Below are 24,085 nucleotides of genomic sequence, written 5' to 3'. Positions count from 1 at the left end.
AGATTTTATCCATCTGCCGAGCTCTTCATTCCATTCCTCGGCCGTCAGTGGCTCAGTGTATGGAGGTAATCAGTTTAATGGTAGCGGCAATGGACATAGTTCCGTTTGCTCGCTGGCATCTCAGACCACTGCAACTTTGCATGCTCAAACAGTGGAATGGGGATTATGCAGATTTATCTCCTCAGATAAATCTGGATCAAGAGACCAGAAACTCTCTTCTGTGGTGGTTGTCACAGGATCATCTGTCCAAGGCCAGCATGGGTCATAGTGACGACGGACGCCAGCCTATTGGGTTGGGGTGCAGTCTGGAATTCCCTGAAAGCTCAGGGTTTGTGGATTCAGGAGGAGGCTCTCCTCCCGATAAATATTCTAGAACTGAGAGCGATATTCAATGCGCTTCAGGCGTGACCTCAGCCGGCGTCGGCCAAATTCCTAAGATTTCAGTCGGACAATATCACGACTGTAGCATATATCAATCATAAGGGGGGAACAAGGAGTTCTCTAGCGATGATAGAGGTTACCACAATAATTTGATGGGCATAGACTCACTCTTGCCATCTGTCAGCAATCTATATCCCAGGAGGGGAGAACTGGGAAGCGGATTTTCTAAGTCGCCAGACTTTTCATCCGGGGGAGTGGGAACTCCATCCGGAGGTGTTTGCACAATTGATTCAGCAATGGGGCACAGCAGAATTGGATCTGATGGCGTCTCGTCAGAATGCCAAACTTCCTCGTTATGGGTCCAGGTCAAGGGATCCCCAGGCAGTACTGATAGATGCTCTGGCAGTCCCCTGGTCGTTAAACCTGGCTTATGTGTTTCCACTATTTCCTCTCCTTCCTCGTTTGATTGCCAGAATCAAACAGGAGAGAGCTTCAGTGATTTTGATAGCACCTGCGTGGCCAAGCAGGACTTGGTATGCAGACCTGGTGGACATGTCATCTCTTCCACCTTGGTCTCTGCCACTGAGACAGGACCTTCTGCTTCAAGGTCCGTTCCAGCATCCAAATCTAGTTTCTCTGCGACTGACTGCTTGGAGATTGAACGCTTGATCTTATCCAAGCGGGGGTTCTCTGAGTCGGTCATAGATACCTTGATTCAGGCTCGAAAGCCTGTCACTAGGAAAATTTATCATAAGATATGGCGTAAATATCTTTATTGGTGCGAATCCAAAGGCTACTCATGGAGTAAGATCAGGATTCCTAGGATTTTGTCCTTTCTCCAAGAAGGATTGGAGAAAGGGCTATCAGCTTGTTCCTTAAAGGGACAGATATCTGCTTTATCAATTCTACTGCACAAACGTCTGGCAGATGTTCCAGACATTCAGTCTGTCTGTCAGGCTTTAGTTAGAATCAAGCCTGTGTTTAAACCTGTTGCTCCGCCATGGAGTTTGAATTTAGTTCTTAAAGTTCTTCAAGGGGTTCCGTTTGAACCTATGCATTCCATAGATATTAAGCTTCTATCTTGGAAAGTTCTGTTTTTAGTTGCTATCTCTTCGGCTCGAAGAGTTTCTGAACTATCTGCATTACAATGCGACTCGCCTTATCTTGTTTTCCATGTTGATAAGGTGGTTCTGCGTACCAAACCTGGATTTCGTCCTAAGGTTGTTTCTAATAAGAATATTAATCAGGAAATTGTTGTTCCTTCTCTGTGTCCTAATCCTTCCTCTAAGAAGGAGCGTCTATTGCACAACTTGGACGTGGTTCGTGCTTTAAAGTTTTACTTGCAAGCGACCAAAGATTTTCGTCAAACATCTTTGTTTGTTGTCTATTCTGGAAAATGTAGAGGTCAAAAAGCTACAGCTACCTCTCTTGCCTTTTGGCTAAAAAGCATCATCCGTTTGACATACAAGACTGCTGGACAGCAGCCTCCTGAAAGAATTACAGCTCACTCTACTAGAGCGGTGGCTTCCACATGGGCTTTTAAAAATTATGCTTCTGTTGAACAGATTTGTAAGGCTGCGACTTGGTCTTCGCTTCATACCTTTTCCAAATTTTAGAAATTTGATACCTTTGCTTCTTCGGAGGCTGTTTTTGGGAGAAAAATTCTTCAAGCTGTGGTGCCTTCTGTTTAACCATCTGTCTTGTCCCTCCCGTTCATCCGTGTCCTGTAGCTTTGGTATTGTATCCCACAAGTAATTGATGAATCTGTGGACTCGTCTTACCTTTATAGAAGAAAACTAAATTTATGCTTACCTGATAAATTGCACCTTTTAGTTTCTCCTTTTCCTTCCTGTACCTTTGGTCGAATGACTGGGGGGTGGAGCTAAGGGAGGAGCTATATAGACAGCTCTGCTGTGGTGCTCTTTGCCACTTCCTGTAGGGATGGATAATATCCCACAAGTAATGGATGAATCCGTGGACTCGTCTTACCATAGAAGAAATCAATTTATCAGGTAAGCATAAATTTAGTTTTTTTTTTAAAGTGCTCCCCACTGCTCCCTATTGCGCCCCGGGCCACTACCCGTTCTGTCCGCCCCTAGAAACAGCCCTGCATAAGAATATTAGAGGGTGAAGGAAGCATATCAGCAGATGTCCCTGTGATTATCCGCATAGCCAGAATATGTTTCCCACTATCAGCATTAACAGTGACAGGAGTCAAGAACTGCTGCTCCACACTTTAAAAAAATCAAGGACTTTAAACACCTCTTGCTTTTGTGTAAAAATTGTGCTTGTACCTAGGGTTGCCAGCTGTCCTTCAAACAGATACTAGAAAGTCCGCAGATAATGGGAGGGGGGGGGGGCGGGGGAATTGGAAAGAAGCGTAGTAGGCGGTCTTGTGGCCTAATCCAGGCTTTCACACACCATTGATATATATATATATATATATATATATATATACACACATACAGTATATATCACATTCTATGGGGCTAGTAATTTTTTTAAATGTATTTATAATTTACTGCATAGTGTGTTTATTATATATATATATATATATACACACATATATAATATATGCACACGCCTATACAAGGTAGCCCTCAGTTTACGCCGGGGTTAGGTTCCAGAAGGAATGTTTGTAAATTGAAACCGTTGTAAATTGAAACCCAATTTATAATGTAAGTCAATGGGAAGTGAAGGAGTTAGGTTCCAGGCCCCTCTCAAAATTATCATAAGTAACACCTAATACATTATTTTTAAAGCTTTGAAATGAAGACTTTACATGCTAAACAGCATTATAAACCTAATAAAATAATCACACAACACAAAATATATAATTAAACCAAGTTAAATGAACAAAAACATTTGCTAAACAGCATTATAAACCTAATAAAATAATCGCACAACACAGACTTTACTTGCATTTTTCTGCAAACAGTTCTTTCTATGCATTCCAATCTGGACTGATTTATAGACAGGGAGATCTTGTTTCTTTTGAAATCTGCTTAATAGCTCAGGTCTGGTTAAACTGATTAATTTAAGCTTGCTTGGCTTGCATATCTTTGCTGCAACACAAGCGGACAGCTCCACCTACTGGCTTTTTTAATCAGTGCACTGCTTCTCAATGCTTTTCAATAGCAGTCACATGACTGAAAAAAAAGGTTGTTATTCTAAAACAGTGCAAATTGAACCGTTGTAAACCGAGGGCCACCTGTATATTGCATTATGTGCGAGTGTGTGTGTATATGAGAAAAGAAAAACCGCGGAGCCTCTTGGTATGTCCACAAGTTTATTGGAATACAGGCTTCTGGACAAAGGTATGCTCCTATCTGACGCGTTTCATGCATACGTACATATATACTGTATATATATATATATAGTTATACATACAAACACATAACGACTACCTTGACACCAAAGGTTTCATATTATTATTATTATTGTGGCAATGATAGTATTATTCCCCCCGGTGTAGGGATATAAACAGGGTATTTGAGACTTAGCCCATATGAAACTTTGGTGTCACGGTCGTTACTGACCAGATATATTAATCAGGTGCTGCTGTAATATTCTATTGATTCCATCAGTATAACTGAAGTCCCTTTTAACCTTACAGTGATTCTGAACATTTTTTACTTGCGGCCCATTGGTGATCCACACTTACTTTACAAGTGGCCACTGTGAATATATTATCTTGTAGTATTGGTGAACTTGCCCTTGTGTTTTTAATTTTTTTTACTTTTGTAGAATGAATAAAAGTTAAGTTTTAACCCCTCCACTCCGGACTCTCTTCTTGTTATATATTCCCACCCTTGATATTGTATTTATCCTTGTTTCTAGTTGTTGAGTGCTAAATATGTACACACTTCCCAGTAGCCCACTGGTTTCATGTACTAATAGTTTCTCTCTGTGTACAGCACCTGCCGTTCTCATTATCTTGATATAGTCCTATCACTATATACAGTAATATTGGACTTCTTTTTATAAGAGTCAAGGCAACAACTCTTTTGCGCTATCTCGCTTCACCTCTCTTTTGCTCTCTCTACCCCCTCTCTTTTGCTCTCTCTACCCCCTCTCTTTTGCTCTCTCTACCCCCTGTATTTTGCTCTCTCTCCCCCTCTCTTTTGCACTCTCTCCCCCTCTCTTTTGCACTCTCTCCCCCTCTCTTTTGCGCTCTCTCTCCCCCCTCTCTTTTGCGCTCTCTCTCTCCCCCTCTCTTTTGCGCTCTCTCCCTCCCCCCTCTCTTTTGCGCTCTCTCCCTCCCCCCTCTCTTTTGCTCTCTCTTCCCCCCTCTCTTTTGCGCTCTCTCTCTCCCCCTCTCTTTTGTGCTCTCTCTCCCCTCTCTTTTGCGCTCTCTCTCTCCCCCTCTCTTTTGCGCTCTCTCTCTCCCCCCTCTCTTTTGCTCTGTCTCTCTCCCCTCTCTTTTGCTCTTCTCCCCCCTCTCTCTCTCCCCTCCTTTTACTCTCTCTCCCCCTCTCTGTTGCTCTCTCTCCCACTTCTCTCCCCCCTTTTCTTTTGCTCTCTCTCTTCCCCTCTCTTTTGCTCTCTCTCTTCCCTCTCTTTTTCTCTTTCCCCTCTTTTTTGCTCTTTCCCCTCTATTTTGCTCCCCCCCTCTCTTTTGCTCTTTCCCCTCTATTTTGCTCTCTCTTACCCTTTCTTTAGCTCTTTCCCATCTCTTTTGCTCTCTCCCCCTCTCTTTCTATCTCCTTCCCCTCTCTCTGTCTGTCGCACGCGACCGCACTCGGCCCCACGCCCCCGCTCATGCCCAGTCACGCCGCTCACGCACACTTCCGTCCACCATCACCGTGCCGCAGCAGATCAGGTAGACTCTAAGGCCTGGTGTGTTTGTCCTTGTGCTGTCTCTACTGCGCATGACAGCTTCGGACAAACACACTTGGCCTTTTATATTATAGGTTATATACACATATACAGTATATATATATATATATATATATATATTTGCAAAACAGAATGAGAAGCAGTCTGCCAGGAACGAACAGCAGCATCAATAGCTTGTTCTATGGCCCGGTTGCCACCTGGTAGTAGCTTCTTTCTGCCCAATTGTACTTTTCACAGAGGAAAACTTTCCTGTAGTATATCAGTCTGATCCCGCCGACATGGTCAGTCCAGCCCCGAAATACCAGGCAATTCTCCTCTGAACAAGGAACATGACAACCCCAGACGATTGTTTCGGCCTCCTTTGGGCCTCGTCAGTGAGGTGCAGCCATATCCCTCTAAGCACATTGGGCAAGGAGTCCACGTCTGGTTTCCCCCATCACCCTTAGGGAGACTATCCCCAGGGTCATATTTACATATGCAAAACAGAATGAGAAGCAGTCTGCCAGGAACGAACAGCAGCATCAATAGCTTGTTCTATGGCCCGGTTGCCACCTGGTAGTAGCTTCTTTCTGCCCAATTGTACTTTTCACAGAGGAAAACTTTCCTGTAGTATATCAGTCTGATCCCGCCGACATGGTCAGTCCAGCCCCGAAATACCAGGCAATTCTCCTCTGAACAAGGAACATGACAACCCCAGACGATATATATTGTGTGGGTGCTATTAAAATATACCAATTATTTAAACGAAATGAGAGACATACCTCATTGTTTGTATTGCAAGGTAATTGTACTAGCGAGTGATCATCTCACACACTGACAAGAGACAAATTCAATGGCTGGCGCTGCAAAGTAATCTTTTGCTTGCTGCTGACTGAGTGACTTCACACTCAAATTGACACAGCAGCATATGTAGTACAACGCAGCCCGCCGGTCTTCTTGCTGTTGTGACATCACACACGTGATCACGTGACGTCCGACAGTCTCACATGGCCACGCACTGCGCACATTAGGAAGCAAGCTGTGCCGACGCTAGTAGTCCTGCTCCAGCCTCCAGCTGAGAGAGTATCAGGCTACTCTAGAAGGGGTGCCGATGTACTGGAACTTCACACGGGCTGGGCCTGGGTATTAGTAGGTTGGGTACAGCTGGATGAGACCTGGATTCCAGCCACAGATGTAAAAAAAATTAAAACCACAGCTTAGAACTATGTCCGTTTTTTTAAAGTAATATTACCGGGCAGTAACCTAATATAATAACAGACACCTGGCAACCCTACTTGTACCACGCTCCATAGAGAGGCCAAAAAGCAAAACCTGTAACCTAGGTTTTCAAAATGCTGCAAAATGCCTAAACCAGCTATTTGATTTACAAGTTACAGAATTTGCTTCTTGCCTTCTAGGGAATGTGGGACAATCGCAATTGTACATAAAAATAAAAGGTGTTTGATGTTCTTTTAAAGGAATATTAAAGTCAAAATTAAACTTTAATGATTCAGATACATCAGATAATTTTAAACAACCTTCCAATTTACTTTTGTTATCTGTTCTCTTGGTATCCTTTGTTGAAAAGTATACCTTGGTAGGCTTAGAACCAGCAACGTACTACTGGGAGATAGCTGCTTATTGGTGGTGGCACATATAAGCCTCTTGTCATTGGCTCACCTGATTTGGGGCTAGATTATGAGGGGAGCACTAATTTATGCACGCAATCGATATCGGTTTTTTTTTTATGGCTTTTATGCATACTATTTTAATATTTTTTTATATTTAATAGTTAAAAACGCACATTGAAGTTGGCAATTCTTCACATGTGCTAACCCAACTCTGCATTAGACCTAAATTTCAAACCCCAGTGCACGTTACACATATAATGTTATAATTATTATTACATATATGTTTATATATAAATATCTGGTAATGTTAATGGAAAAAAGATATCTAAATTGAATACCCAAATTTCAGACCGTACAGGACAGATTAGAACTCTGGAATTTCAGAGAACACAGGCCAACTTAGAAAAGCTCAAACAAGTATTCTACTATAAAAGAAATAAGGTCTCCTCTCTCTTAGCAACGAAACTACGAAATCGAACTGCGCAATCTAAAATACTTTGTCTTAACTCACAACGCGGTGTAGTAACTTCACCAAAAGAGATAGGTGAAACCTTTCGGAATATTACTCTAAATTGTATAACCTAGAGACTAGTGACCCTACTCATCTTCTCCCCTTGAACGAGATCCGCTTATTTTTAGAGTCACTTAATCTCCCTCAACTAGCCCAAGAAACCTCCCAAGGCCTTATCTCCCCGATCTCACTTGAGGAAGTTAGAACAAGCATTAAAGAGCTTAAAATAACTAAGTCACCAGGACCAGACGGTTTTACTGGCCAATTTTATAAGACTTTTGACCTCATAGTCCATCCTATTTATGTAGAACCTTCAACGAAGTCATGAGAAAAGTCTCCTTTCGTAGAGAATACTGTATCTTGAAGCCACTATCACTTCTATTCTTAAGCCATGTAAAGACCCCACAGACTGCGGCAGTTACCGCCCTATTTCTTACTTAACCTGGACACTAAATTATATGCCAAAATTATTGCCAACCGACTCTCCAAAATAATTTCTACTTTGGTCCACCCAGACCAAGTGGGTTTCATTCCCATGAGAGAGGGACCAGACGCCACGAGATGGGTATTAGATGTATTGACTAGGGCGGATGAGATGGGAGTACCCCTACTCGCCCTGTCGTTGGACCTTCGATAGGGTGAGATGGAAATACCTATGGGAGACCCTGAGAACGTTTAAGCTCCCAACCGCATTCATTTCTGCTATACAAGCATTATGCTCTAATCCATCTGCTAAAGTCAAAGGAGTGGGTTTCCAGTCTAACTGTTTTGAAATTTCCAACGGGACTAGACAAGGTTGCCCCCTTTCTCCGTTGCTTTTCGCACTTTCAATAAAACCCATAGCACAAGCTATCAGACTGGACCCAGACATCTCGGGTTTTCTTGCTAAAGGGACTCAGCATAAAATCACACTTTATGCAGATGATATCACCCTAATTCTGACGCACCCGCCCAAGTCCCTGCCAGCTGTCTTCAAACTACTTAATTTATTTACCACTATGAGTCACTACAAACTGAACATCTCTAAGACTGAAGCCCTACACCTAAATATCCCACTCCCTGAACCTACCCTTCTTCAGAAACAATATCAATTTCAATGGTCCGCACAATCCATCAAATTACTAGGTATCCACCTTAGTATGACTACTACCACTGTCATCTCTAAAAATTTCTCAGACAGACTCCCTGAGTGGCAAAAACTCCTAGACTCCTGGGAATATCGAGAGATCTCCTGGACGGGTAGGATAGCCGCCATCGAGATGTCCTTTATCCCCAAGATAACCTACCTTTTCCGTTCCCTCCTGATTAACATCCCCAGACCCATTCTCAACAGACTGCAGAGCCTCATTACCTCCTATGTTTGGAAAGGTAAAAAACCCAGGACAGCCACACAGACACTACAGAGAAATACCACTAAAGGTGGATTAAGTCTGCCAAATATCATTCTTTATTATCAGGCGGCTCGCCTGACTCATCTAATAAGTTCGAGCCACACGACTAATATGTCCTCTTGGAGGGAGGTTGAGCAATCCCTATTACCATCGGGTCTACACTTACACGACTTACCCTGGATACCCACACACTGTAGGAGAGACCTCAAATTAACCCTCCCTGTGATCCTGGACACTTTACATTTCTGGGACCAATTTAGACATCTACCTACTATTGCCCCTCATCCCTCTCCACAGACATTAGCTAGCTCCCTTTTCTGCCTCACCGACTCCCACATTCTTACTTGGAAAAAAAAATCAACGTAACGTGTATTTCTGACCTTTATGCTCATACAAATACACTGTCACATAACAGGCTATGCGCAGACCTACAAATACCACCTACGATGAGATTTGAAGCGTTCCGTCTCTGCTCTATCATTAGATCTTGGGGATTCCCTGGGACTGATCTTAGAGAAGCTACCAATTGGGAACGGAGATGGTCACAAGCCCTTAGGATCAAGGGGGCATTCTCATTTCATTATGAATTGCTCCTTGACCCGCATTCTCACCATAAGATATCACAGCATATGGCATGGGAAAGAGAATTAAACTTTACTACCGATATTGACTCCTGGCATAAAGAGATACTATTTACTTAAAAACTCTTACACTGCGCAACACTGTGGGGGCTACATTATAAGATAATAGTGGATTGGCACTTAGTTCCTGCTACTCTACATAAAATCTATAACACTCACCCTCCTACATGCTGGAGAGGCTGTGGCCTAGTAGGTATGCAGAGCCACATCTGGTGGTCTTGCCCCATAATTGCACCTCTATGGACACAACTTTTTGACATACTTAGTCGACTCAGCATTACCTTACCACTTAGCCCACAGACATGCCTTCTCCACTTAGATTTCCCTGCACTCACTACTGCACAAAAATCCTTAGCCATCTACTTATTGATGTCTACCAAACTCGAAATTGCAAAAGCATGGAAACAGAAATCCCCCCCCGTCCATTACACAAGTCATTGCTACTATAACCTATTTACATAGGATGGAATCATACTCCTATTCAGCCTTGATTAGGATAGACACCTATATTGAAATTTGGATGCCCTGGATAGAGATATTCCCCAGCTGAGACCCGTTGAAAAACCCCAGCCACCCCCACCTCCCTCCCCCCCCCCTTTTTTCCCTCCTCTTCATGTTTCAGTCCTCAGCAATCTACAAGAAACACAGGAATATAAGGTATAATATTGTAAAATGAGAAATCATTTTGTAACATTAGGCACCTTTTATTAGACTTTTTCAAGATATTGATAACGCCATTCCCATCGTTCTGATATAATGAAGGTGTATATCCAAGGATCACTGATATCTAATCTCTTTCTGTATAAGGATACACTATCTTACCTCGATATTAGTATTTAGTTATCTATTTTGTTTGTCCGAAGTTACACATAAAATTTGAATGTTTATGTATATGTACTTCCCTGCGTGGATCTATAAGAATTGCATGTTTGTACCTAATTTTCTCAATAAAAACCTTTAAAAAAAAAAAAAAAAGATATCTATACCTATATGTCTATAGGAATAGATACACAGGTATAGGACTATATATACTGTAGTTATATATAGAAATATGTATTTATAATAAAAAGTACATTGTTCTGTAAGTGAAGAACACTGGAATGTGAAATATTCATAACTCCTGTAGAGTTAGCGCATGAGCAATAGGTTTTTCTTCTGAGCTCTCCATTGACATCTATGGTGGAGAAAAAGTTAAAACGGTTGTGATATTTGGTTAGCGCGTGTCAGATTTTCCTTGTGCACAAACTTTTTACTTTCAACTCATAATACGTGCGGTACCCGACGCGCACATAAAGCTTTCATCTAGCTAAGTTTATGGTTGAGTGGGAGCTCCATTCGTAATCTAGCCCTTGGTCAGGTAGCTCCCAGTAGTGCATTGCTGCTCCATCAACAAAGGATACAAATAGAATAAAGCAAATTTGATAATAGAAGTAAAGTGGAAAGTTGTTCAAAATTGTATGTTGTATCTGGATTGTAAAAAAAATAGTATTTCATGTCCCTTTAATGGTGAAAATTTTTAATATATTTTATAACTTCACTTGATTTTAATATATTTATGTCAAGAATCATTACCAACGCATGTGTCCTATGTTTGACTGACTTACCATTTTATGGGCTAGATTACAAGTGGAGCTCTAAATTATTGCTCGCCTGCAAATGTGCCCGTTTGCTGGCGCGCAATAATTAATTAGCCAATACAAGTGGCTGGTTATTGCTACCTCAAGCTAGCGGTAGCATTTAGTTCTCCGAAAATTAAACAGAGATTCGATCTCTAAAAGTGCCCCAAATGTCCTTAAAATAGAAGGCATTATAGTTTTTTATTTTAAAAAAGTATTTTTTTTTTTACTAAAAAATAACCGCACTAAGTAGTTTTGGGGCTTTAACCCCTTAATGACAACTGACGTACCAGGTACGTCATGCATTAACAATCAGTTAATGACAATGGACGTACCTGGTACGTCAGTTGTCTAACAGAGTGCTGGAAGTGATCACAATCACTTCCAGCAGCTCTGAGGGTATTGCAGTGATGCCTCGATATGGAGGCATCCTGCAATACCCCTTTACAAGACTCCGATGCAGAGAGAGCCACTCTGTGGCCCTCTCTGCACCGGTAGTGATGGTGCCGATGGTGCCTCTGACCGGTGGGAGGAGGGAGCGTGTGCGCGCGCGCGCACGATGCGCGCGCACGTGGGCGCGCGTGCACGTGCACATGCGCACATTAGCCACACTGACACCAATGAAAAAATAAGGGGAAAAAAAGTTATTTTATTTTTTTTATATTTAAAAGGATCTGTGAGGGGGAGGGGGTGGGGGTATTGTGGGGGGGCTGCTACACTACAGAAATAAATAAACACAAATAACAGTTATAAATACAATTAAAATAAGTTTGGTTTGTGGGGCCAAACTGAGTACTGGCAGACAGCTGCCAGTACCCAAGATGGCGGTAATTAGGTAGGGGAGAGGGTTAGAGAGCTGGAGGGGGGGATCAGGGAGGTTGGTGCTAAGGCAGGGGTCCATCACAACTAAAATATTTTATAATTTTTATTTAAAAAAAAAACAAACTTTTATTTAGTACTGGCAGACTTTCTGCCAGTACTTAAGATGGCGGTAACAATTGTGGGGTGGGGGAGGGAAGAGAGCTGTTTGGGAGGGATCAGGGGGTGGGATGTGTCAGGTGGGAGGCTGATCTCTAAAATTAACCCTGCAAGCTCCCTACAAGCTACCTAATTTAACCCCTTCACTGCTGGGCATAATTCACGTGTTGTGCGCAGCAGCATTGAGCGGCCTTCTAATTACCAAAAAGCAACGCCAAAGCCATATAAATCTGCTATTTCTGAACAAAGGGGATCCCAGAGAAGCTTTTACAACAATTTCTGCCATAATTGCACAAGCTGTTTGTAAATAATTTCAGTGAGAAACCTAAAATTGTGAAAAATGTAAAGTTTTTTTTTTTATTTGCTCGCATTTGGCGGTGAAATGGTGGCATAAAATATACCAAAATGGGCCTAGATCAATACTTGGGGTTGTCTACTACACTACACTAAAGCTAAAATTAACCCTACAAGCTCCCTAATTAACCCCTTCACTCCTGGGCATAAAACATGTGTGGTGCGCAGCGGCATTTAGCGGCCTTCTAATTACCAAAAAGCAACCACAAAGCCATATAAGTCTGTTATTTCTGAAAAAGGGGATCCCAGAGAAGCATTTACAGCCATTTGTGCCATAATTGCAGAAGCTGTTTGTAAATAATTTCAGTGGGAAACCTAAAGTTTGTGACAAAATTTGTGAAAAAGTGAACTTTTTTTTTTTTTTTATCGCATTTGGCGGTGAAATGGTGGCATGAAATATACCAAAATGGGCCTAGATCAATACTTTGGGATGTCTTCTAAAACAAAATATATACATGTCAAGGGATATTCAGATATTTCTGACAGATATCAGGGTTCCAAAGTAACTAGCGCTAATTTTGAAAAAAAGTGGTTTGGAAATAGCAAAGTGCTACTTGTATTTATTGCCCCATAAATTGCAAAAAAAGCAAAGAACATGTAAACATTGGGTATTTCTAAACTCAGGACAAAATTTATAAACTATTTAGCATGGGTGTTTTTTGGTGATTGTAGATGTGTAACAGATTTTGGGGGTCAAAGTTAGAAAAAGTGTGTTTTTTTCCATTTTTTCCTCATATTTTATCATTTTTTTTTAGTAAATTATAAGATATGATGAAAATAATGGTATCTTTAAAAAGTCCATTTAATGACGAGAAAAACGGTATATAATATGTGTGGGTACAGTAAATGAGTAAGAGGAAAATTACAGCTAAACACAAACACCGCAAAAATGTAAAAATAGCCATTGTCATTAAGGGTAAGAAAATTGAAAAATGGTCTGGTCATTAAGGGGTTAAAGTTGGTGGGAGTGGGGTGTTGGGAAAAAAAAAAACGGCAATGAAAAGTGCCTTTACATTGCGGTCTATGGGAACTGCGTGTTCCCATAGACCACAATGTAAACATATATGTATGCTTATATACATATATATTTATGTGTTAATATGTGTTAATACACATATTAACACATACATATGTATATATTCATATACATATATATTTAAAAATGTTGCCCATCCCTGCTCGACTTACCTCTTTGCTGTGCGAGGTTCTGATGCCGTCTCTTACGGCATCAGAACGAGGCTCCCATAGGAGCCTATGGAAGGGCAATGCTTCTTAACAATGTGTACGTGAGCTTGCGCTTGCATTGGGTTTTACTTGTAATACCAGCGAACATTATCGTACGCTAATAGTACAAGTGGAGCGCTAATATCGCTTTCACGCAAGCAATATTTAGAGCTCCACTTGTAATCTAGCCCTATATTTGTTTTTATTGCATAACCATTAGTATCTCCGTGTGCTGGTTATTAATACGTTTGCATTCATTTGTTTCAGTGGATGTTTTCTTGAATATGTCCTGTTCCAGTGTTCTGCCGGGTGGAGGGACGAACTTAGAATATGCGTTGCATTCTCTCTTTGAAGCAAATGGTGACATAATGGTAAGAAAATTGCAGGACAAGTCGTCAATGCACGAGAAAAAGTTAATGGTTACATTAACAATAGTTCTGAGTTTTAGAAGAGTTCTTTTTTTATTTTTTTTATTTTATTTTTTTTTTGAAAATTCTTTATTGGTGTTTTAAAAATAAAAAATAGGTAACAAAAATTATACTCATAAATCATTAAATGGATATGAAACCCAAACATTTTATTTTGTGATTCAGACAGAGCATACAAGTTTTAAAAGGTTTCTAATTTACTTCTATTATCTAATTTGCGTTGTTTCCATGATATTTTGTGTTGAAGAGATACTTTAGATAGGAAATAGTGCTGCTATCTAGTACTCTTGCAAGTGGAAAATAACATATAAATTGGCCAACTTTTAAGCATATGTCTCTGCTTTTCATCAAAAGATACCAAGAGAACAAAGATAAATTAATAATAGAAGTAAATTAGAAAGTAGAATTGCATGCTCTATCTGAAGCATGAAAGAAAAATGTTGGGTTTCATATCCCTTTAAATATCAATAAAATTAGGAAGCACTGTTTTTGATCATTTTGGACATCATATATAAAGGTTAGCTACTTCTTAGTGAGCATTAGTAATGAAAATAAAGTAAAAAAACAAACAAACAAACAGAAACGCACTGAAAACTGCACTTTGGGGCCTATTTAATATGGTGCGAGCGGACATGATCCGATATAGCGGATCATGTCCGCTGCACATCGATAAATGCCGACAGCATATGCTGTATGCATTTATCATTGCACCAACAGTTCTTGTGAACTGCTGGTGCAATGCCGCCCCCTGCAGATTCGCGGCCGCTAGCAGGGGGTGTCAATCAACCTGATCGTATTCAATCGGGATGATTTCTGTCCAACGCCTCAGAGCAGATGGACAGGTTATGGCGCAGCAGTCTTTAGAAACAAGGGGCATCAAGCTCCATACGGAGCTTGATAAATATGCCACTATATGTTTACTTTCATGGTATAGAAGCAGATATTGTATACATTTGTATCATATTTAGTATCGGTAATTTAAGGAGCAATACCTTGGAGGTTCTTCCTAAGATGCTGGGCATTGTGTGTTTGAGGAAAATGTCATAAACCAACCATGATGTATTTCATTTAAATGTCATAATGTGCTGTTGCTTTGTTGTTAATTCCTCATGTACTTACTGCACAACTGTTTGTTTTCAGTGGGAGTTGTCCTTATCAGCCAGTGAGCAACTAATTCTTGAGTATCCGTTTACACTGGCATGCATTTCCTGCTAGTTTCAGTGTTAGTTTAAACTGCTCTTACTAAATATGCTTCATGAAAATAAAAAAACAGTTTGGGCATGTGTGGGCAGCAGCCCTGATAGGTCACAATTACAGAAGCTGCTTACTGGGCATTAATAATACACTAATTGACTTAGAGGATTCACAGAATCTTGTCTTGTAGATGTCAGATATAATAATGTAAGAAGAACTTATAGATATCAAACAACCTCCCCACACACACAATGGTGGCTGTTCAGACTATAACTTAAGTGGACTTCGACTCCTATTTTCTGATCTCCAATCTTTTATGGTTTTACCCTACCTATGTGGAGTATAGTCTGGTCTTAATTAGTACCTTGCAGTATGGAATGAGAGTATCTCTAGCCATAGAGTGCACCACCTTTTGGCAACTTTATTTTAAGCGTTAGCTCAGCCTGAGATTTATAACAGCCTGATATGTTCTGTTATGTTTAATACACTATTGCATATTTCTTTCTAATGACACGGTGAGTCCACGGATCATCATTAATTACTGTTGGGAATATCACTCCACGTTAGTCTCTTCAGTAGGGCTGTGGTAGCTTTAAAGCAGTTAGGAACTTGTAAAGTGTGCTTTGCTGCGTTTTTCTAACATGTTGCTGCCCTGGTATAGAAAGCCTGAGTAAGTTTACTCCGTCTTTCTCTTTACACAGGTCTCTGTGAGGAGCGGCATCCTCTCATATTTTGTGAGTCGTCTGACTGCCGGACGGCTAGAATGCAGGTAAGTGCCTTTGTTCTTCTGGGACTGGAAGGCTGGCACTAAAGGGGTTAAAGGGCCCACTGCTGTTAGTGGGACATATACTGAGGGATACTTAGGGCAGTTTGCAGGCACGCTAGTCATGTGACTTGGAGACTAGGGGTTTTATTTCCTTCATAGTTAGGAAGGGGTTAATCACCTTGGGGGTTAAAATTAGTTTTATTTCTGTAATCTGTACTTGTTCAGCTTCCTCTGGTTATGATTCTGAGAGCGCATAGGGCGCCATTTCTAGGAGCTGCATTGTTAAGATCATACATTGCTTTATGAGGAGCAATGTCTCTGTTTGAGGTATTCCTTTCCGTTTCTTTAGAAGGCGGTGCAAGGGCCTTTTTATTATTTTTATGTCTGTACCCTGCACTTTTGGTTGTTTAGACTGTAGTATGCCTTTATGTGCGCCAGGATGAAGCGCGATTTCTAAGGAGCGCTTCATTTCCTTGCCGTCTTTGTGGTCCCGCCTTGTTCTTCTTGGCTAGGAGAAGCGCCATCTTGGGTTGTAGTTCGATGATCCCGCATCTTTTTTGCGACCAGGAGCGGAGCGTCGTTTCTATCTTATCGACTTGGAGAGTTAGTGTTGTGAGACAGAGTAAAGCACGCAATTTCAGGCTCTTCTTTGTAGTTTTGCATACGGAACTTTTATTGAGGTACAGTCTGCTGGGGTATTTATCCTTAAGGGGGTTGTGTTTTAGCAACAATCTTGTTAATAAAACGAGGGATAATGTCTTAATATCTCTTATTATCAGGGATTCCAAGAGGAATGAATTTGTTTTTAAGTCATTTTCTTTGCTTTGGTGCTTGTTACAGTGATATCCCTTAACTATATTTCAGTTATTTTACATAAGGGATTATTATCATAACTTTTTTAAAGGTTTTGTTTTTTGCTGTTAATGGAACAGAGGTCTGTTCCTAAGTGTATTTATAATTCCAGCAAAATGTATATAAATTGAAAGTGACAGGGTAGTTTTAAATATTTTAAATATTTTACTTATTTTTAGATAATTGTTTTAAGTTTTTTGTTGTTTTCTTTTAGCCTCATGTCTCCCTGGACGAGGCTGTCTAGGCTCATGCCACAACTTCTTAAACGTCCCAAGTCCTTTTTTATGGTGTCACATGCAGTGCCCTGCAGTTCCTCTCTGTCTCCTAGAGGAGTTATTTGTTGCAGAATTTTTTTCCAGGTGTCTTCTGGTATCTGTGGCATTGTCTGTTTTTCCTATCTTATAGGAAAATCTCTAGAGGAAATTTAATTGATCAGATGGTAAGGTTTCTGCTCCACCCACTACTATACATATTGCCTTCCTTATAGTCTGATAAGGAGGATGGTCGGTAGCATTTGAGGGTTAAGTCTCCGATTGGGATGGTATAATTCCTTCATCTGGTACTGAAGGTTCAAAAAAACTTGAGCCAAAAATATAGATTTATGGCTCGGCATAGGATGCATTTATTTAGCACTTACTGTCCCCTATGTATGGTTTGAGACCTGGAGTAGGAATGGAGTAAGTGTGGAGCAACGTAATGCCTAGATTAAAATCTAACTTTTATTTCAACACTTAAAAACAAAATTCCACATACAATTTAAAAACACAAATTGGCATAGAACATGTTCTGAAAGAGACTGGGCAATAAAAATAATTGAACACTCGTGAGAGAGTAAACAATTGGAAAAGTATGGGTATGTAGATACTAGGATACCTAGTTATAATAATGCCAATGGTATTGGACAGTTGTGTATCCTTGTATATCAAGCATGTGTATTATTGCATCTGACAATACATATGTATATTATTAATTCCAATAATTTCTCTCTTTTGGGGGATTCAGTACCACTAAATTCCCTTGTTTAGTGTAAATATTGTAGGGAGATAATGGTGGGTATTGCTTAGTTGGATTAACACAGGAGTGAAAATATATTGTTATTGTGTAGATTTAATGATTAATTATGGTATGGTACTGAAGGTGTTATCTTCAGTTTAAAGCCTGTACACCTTTGGGTTTAGCAGGGGTTGGCTTCTTGGTAGACTTTGTCTCTTCTGTCGTTGCCAATCCTCTAGAATATATTACATTTTTATATATACCAGGATTCATTTTTAAAATTTCTCCTTTTCTATGCTGGGAGAATTTTCTCAGGTATGGGATAAGTCAAGGAATTCTGTTTCCCCATATCCCGTCTGTGATAGCTTGTCTCCTCTAATTATCATGCCGCATGGTACTTAGAGTAATAGGGGCTTCTATTATCCTAAGATTAAGTTTGATGCTCCTTTAAGGATGGAGACCTTTATAAACAGGTGAGGCATCCTCTGGTGCAACGCCTGGTCTGTTTCCACAGAAAGGCTGTTAGGCCAATTTTCGTTCCTTCGTAACTTCGAGAATTCTTCCCCTTTCTCTTCCAAACAGGTGTAGTTCAGGTCCTTTTGCATATCCCGTCATTCTTGGATCGGGGGGAAGTAATTAAGGAAACCCACAGCTACCTCTCATTCAGCATGTAGGGTTTACCCCCGAGCCAGGATCAGATCCTATGGGGGCAGTATTTTTAATTTTTTGCTACCGGGATACGTAAGGCCCTAGATCCCTAAAGGGCTGTTGCTATTGTATTCCAGGGTTTTAATTTGGAACTCATCTCCTTCCTCTCAGGAGCTGGGTTTTCCTCTCAAGATTTTCGGTAGTCAGTTAAGAAGAGAGGCGTTCTTGGGATGTATTCAGGATCTTCCTTTCTGGGAGTGTTTGTCCAGTTCCAGTTTTTGGAGCAGGGGTTAGTTTATTCCATTAGAGAGAGAACTTTTCATTCTAATTTAGACCTGATATGTCTTAACAGTTTCTCTGAGTACTGTCTTTCAAAATGAAGGCTATTCGCTCCATTCTTCCTTGATGCAGAGGGTCAGTTTCTAAGGACCCTAGGCCTAAAGGGTGCATACTTTCAGGTTCCCTTCAAGGTGTTCTTCTCAGATTTCTGAGTTTTAACTTTTTCAGTAATGGTTTTGCCATAGCTTCCAGGGTTTTCTTTAATAGCAAGCCAGCTGGTTTGATCTAGTGGTTAGCTCAGCGGCTTCTCTACCTGGAGGTTGAGACTTTGAATCCCACTGTGGGTGCTGCAAGTTCTTCTTGCATGGTCTTGACTGGCGTTTAGATCCGGGATTTGCAGTGGTGACCTGCCTGGACGACCTATTGGTTTAGGTGCTATCCTTCTTTCAAATAAATTCTTTTTTGGAGTTTTTTTGTTGCTTTTCTTCATTCCACGATTGGAAGTGGAGCTGGGAAAGAAGGTCTTATCTCAGCTATAGGGTAGTCCGCAAAGGGTTTATAGTTGTTTCCCTATCAATAATCATCCTTCTGACAGAAGGGCCAAGATCCTTCCTCTTGACTCTCTTTTCAGTCTACTGTTTGTCATCTGCAGTTTAGTGTATGGAGGTAATTGGTCTGATGGACTTCTTTGGACATCATCCATTGTTCGATTTCGTTGGAGAGCCCTGCAGTTGTGCATGCTCAGTCAGTGGAATATGGTTTATTCGAATTGTCTCTGAGAATAGGTCTGGATCAGTCGACTAAGTCTCTTCCCATGGTGGTTTCTCAGGATTCGGTCTCAGGACACATACTTTGGAGACCTTCCTGGTCATTTATGATTGTGAAGGCCAGCCTGCTGGGTTGAGGAGGAGTCTGAGACTCGTTGAGGGCACAGGGACGTTGGTCCTGTTAGAAGTCTACTCTTTCTTCCTCTTTTTGAAGTTGAGAGTATAATGCTCGGATGTTTGGCTTCAGTTGTCCTCGCCCAGTTTAACGGGTCTTCGTCTTCCAATATAGCCTCTGTGGCTTACATCTATTCCCTCTGACTTCCATAGTCATGTAGGAAGTGTTTCAGATTTTTTTCTGTGGACAGGTGCTCACAGTTCTGTCTATCGGTTATCCTGTTTTCTGGGTCTCCCATCAGGAAGTGTTCTTCAGGCTATAAGCCAATTGGGATTTCCAGAATTGGTCCTGATGGCGTCTCGTCAGTACTCCAAGTACCCTTGTTCGGTCGAGGTCTAGAGACCTTCATGCTTTTCTAAAAGCTCGGGCAGTTCTTTGGAACTTCAGTTTGTCTTATCCTTTTCCTCGGTTTGTTCTACTTCCATGAGTCCTTGTTCATTTCAAGTAGGAGAGACCATTGTTTTTTTTCTAATAGCTCCTCCGTGACTTTGCAGGACCTGGTAGGCGGATCTAGTAGTGATGTCGTCTCCATGGAAATTTATTCCAAATTTTGTTTCTCTGTAGCTGGCGCTAGGAGAATGAACGCTTGAATTTAGCTCAGCGTGAGTTTTCCAAATCGTTCTTTGGGGCCATGATTCAGTTTTATTTATTATAGATATGGAAGGATCCCTAGGATCTTTTTTTTCTTCAGTAAGGCCTTGAGAAGGGGTTATCTGGTGGTATCCTCTAGGGTCAGTTTGTGGATTTTTCTGTACTTCGGCATAAGCATCTGGTACAGGCCGGATGTTCATTCCTTAACAGTTTCTGGTTAGAATCAGGCCTGTGTTTAAGTCGGTTGCTCCTACTTGAAGCCTTAACCTTGTTCTTAAAGTTTTTTCCAGGCTCCATTTGAGACTATGCATTCCTTGGATATCTTGGAAAGTTTTGTTTCTTTCTGCAATTTCTTTTGATCGGAAAGTTCCGGTTTCTCAACTTAGCAGTGTGGTTTTTCTTATCTTGGGTTTCCGGCAGATACGGCAGTTCTTTGTTCTATATTTGGTTTTCTTCTTTCAGTTCTTTCAGACTGAGGTTTTATCAGGAATTTGTTTTTCCTTCTCTCGGTCTTATTCCTTCTTCTCAAGAAGAAGGTTTATTGCACATCTTAAATGTTGTGCAGACCATTAAATTTTTATCTACAATTTCAGGACTTCATCAGTCTTTTGTATGGTTTGTTGTTTTTATGAATAATTATAAATGCCGGAAAGCTTCTTCTGTTTTTCTTTTCTCCGATTGAGAAGTGTTGATTGTAGGGTTCATGAGCCTGCTGGACAGCAGCATCCTGAGAGATTTCAGCCCTTTCCACTAGGGCGGTGTCTTCTTTTTGGGCCTTCAAGAAAGAGGTCTCTGTAAAACTATTTTTTCTTTTTTCTATATGTTCTATACTTTTACCCTGGCTGGGGTTGTTCTTTGGGAGAAAGGCTATTCAAGCAGTAGTGCCTTCTGTTTAGGTTACCTTTCTTATCCCTCCCTTATCATCTGTGTCCTCTAGATTGGGTATTGATTTCCAACAGTAATTAATGATGATCTGTGGACTCACTGTGTCATTAGAAAGAAAACAAAATTTATGCTAACCTGATAAATTTCTTTCTTTCTTGACACGGTGAGTACATGTCCCGCCCTGTATTTTTCAGACAGGTTTTTTATATAAACCTCAGGCACCTCTGCACCTTGTGTTACTTCCTTTCTCTCCTTTCCTTTGGTCGAATGACTGGGGGATTGTGGGTAGGGTGCTCTTTGCCTCCTCCTGCTGGTAAGGAGTGATATTCCCAACAGTAATTAATGATGATCTGTGGACTCACTGTGTCAAGAAAATACATTTATCAGGTAAGCATAAATTTTGTTTTTCATCTATTTTTTAATTGGTGATTTGATGGTTATGTGTAATAATTTTAGTTTATGATGTGAGTAATTGACTGGCTACTTAGTCATTGTATTGATCTTCCACCTTTTATAATAGCGTTCTCTGGTTGAATCGTCAGAGGTATAGTACTGTGCTAAAGTTTCAGGCAAGTGTGAAAAAATGCTGTAAAGTAAGAATGCTTTCAAAAATAGAAATGTTAATAGTTTATTTTTTATCAATTAAAAAAAGCAAAGTGAGTGTACAGAGGAAAAATCTCAATCAAATAAATATTTGGTGTGACCAACCTTTGCTTGATAACAGCATCAATTTTAGGTACACTTGCGCAAAGTAAGGTATTTTCTAGTCATTTTCGGCTAGATTTAGAGTTCTGCGGCCAAAGGGGTGCGTTAGCTACGCGTGCTTTTTTTCTCCCGCACCTTTTAAATACCGCTGGTATTTAGAGTTCACAGAATGGCTGCGTTAGGCTCCAAAAAAGGAGCGTAGAGCATATTTAGCGCCACTGCAACTCTAAATACCAGCGTTGCTTACGGACGCGGCCAGCTTCAAAAACGTGCTTGTGCATGATTCCCCCATAGAAAACAATGGGGCTCTTTGAGCTGAAAAAAAACCTAACACCTGCAAAAAAGCAGCGTTCAGCTCCTAACGCAGCCCCATTGTTTACTATGGGGAAACACTTCCTACGTCTGCACCTAACACTCTAACATGTACCCTGAGTCTAAACACCCCTAACCTTACACTTATTAACCCCTAATCTGCCGCCCCCGCTATCGCTGACCCCTGCATATTATTATTAACCCCTAATCTGCCGCTCCGTACACCGCCGCTACCTACATTATACCTATGTACCCCTAATCTGCTGCCCCTAACACCGCCAACCCCTATATTATATTTATTAACCCCTAATCTGCCCCCCACAACGTCGCCTCCACCTACCTACAATAATTAACCCCTAATCTGCCTACCGAACCGCACCGCTACTATAATAAATGTATTAACCCCTAATCTGCCTCACTCCCGCCTCAATAACCCTATAATAAATAGTATTAACCCCTAATCTGCCCTCCCTAACATCGCCGACACCTAACTTCAAACATTAACCCCTAATCTGCCGATCGGATCTCGCCACTAGTCTAATAAATGGATTAACCCCTAAAGCTAAGTCTAACCCTAACACTAACACCCCCCTAAGTTAAATATAATTTAAATCTAACGAAATAAATTAACTCTTATTATATAAATTATTCCTATTTAAAGCTAAATACTTACCTGTAAAATAAATCCTAATATAGCTACAATATAAATTATAATTATTTTGTAGCTATTTTAGGATTAATATTTATTTTACAGGTAACTTTGTAATTATTTTAAGCAAGTACAATAGCTATTAAATAGTTAATAACTATTTAATAGCTAAAATAGTTAAAATAATTACAAAATTACCTGTAAAATAAATCCTAACCTAAGTTACAATTAAACCTAACACTACACTATCAATAAATAAATTAAATAAACTACCTACAATTATCTACAATTAAACCTAACACTACACTATCAATAAATTAATTAAATACAATACCTACAAATAAATACAATGAAATAAACTAACTAAAGTACAAAAAATAAAAAAGAACTAAGTTACAAAAAATAAAAAAATATTTACAAACATTAGAAAAATATTACAACAATTTTAAACTAATTACACCTATTCTAAGCCCCCTAATAAAATAACAAAGCCCCACAAAATAAAAAAATGCCCTACCCTATTCTAAATTAAAAAAGTTCAAAGCTCTTTTACCTTACCAGCCCTGAAAAGGGCCCTTTGCGGGGCATGCCCCAAAGAATTCAGCTCTTTTGCCTGTAAAAAAAAAACATACAATACCCCCCCCAACATTACAACCCACCACCCACATACCCCTAATCTAACCCAAACCCCCCTTAAATAAACCTAACACTAAGCCCCTGAAGATCTCCCTACCTTGTCTTCACCTCACCGGGTTCACCGATCGGTCCAGAAGAGGGTCCGAAGTATTGATCCAAGCGGCGGATGAAGAACTCCATCATCGGGCTGAAGTCGGAAGTCCATCATCGGGATGAAGTCTTCTATCAAGCCGCATCTTCAATCTTCTTTCTTCCGGAGTGGAGCGGAGCCATCTTCTTCCCAGCCGATGCAGATCCAACCTCTTCAAGCGACGCCTACTCGCCAAATGACGGTTCCTTTAAATGACCTCATCCAAGATGGCGTCCCTCGAATTCCGATTGGCTGATAGGAATTAAGGTGGGAATATTCTGATTGGCTGATGGAATCAGCCAATCAGATTCAAGTTCAATCCGATTGGCTGATCGAATCAGCCAATCAGATTGAGCTCGCATTCTATTGGCTGATCGGAACAGCCAATAGAATGCGAGCTCAATCTGATTGGCTGATTGGATCAGCCAATCGGATTGAACTTGAATCTGATTAGCTGATTCCATCAGCCAATCAGAATATTCCTACCTTAATTCCTATCAGCCAATCGGAATTCAAGGGACGCCATCTTG

General features: G+C 40.6%; 1 protein-coding gene across 2 annotated transcripts in view; it reads left to right on the top strand.

Annotated features, from left to right (window-relative positions):
• Window positions 1-24,085, top strand: part of TRERF1 (transcriptional regulating factor 1) — a 508,752-nt gene that overhangs the window by 356,148 nt on the left and 128,519 nt on the right. For both annotated transcript variants that reach the window (XM_053712363.1, XM_053712362.1), the window contains exon 11: window positions 13,813-13,916. In XM_053712363.1, coding sequence (XP_053568338.1) covers window positions 13,813-13,916 — 104 coding nt within the window. The remainder of the gene's footprint in view (window positions 1-13,812; window positions 13,917-24,085) is intronic.

The sequence above is a fragment of the Bombina bombina genome, chromosome 4, assembly GCF_027579735.1.
Source record: "Bombina bombina isolate aBomBom1 chromosome 4, aBomBom1.pri, whole genome shotgun sequence".
Classification (NCBI taxonomy): Eukaryota; Metazoa; Chordata; class Amphibia; order Anura; family Bombinatoridae; genus Bombina; species Bombina bombina.
Note: the sequence above shows the minus strand (reverse complement) of the source record. Positions and strands in the feature narration are given on the sequence as shown.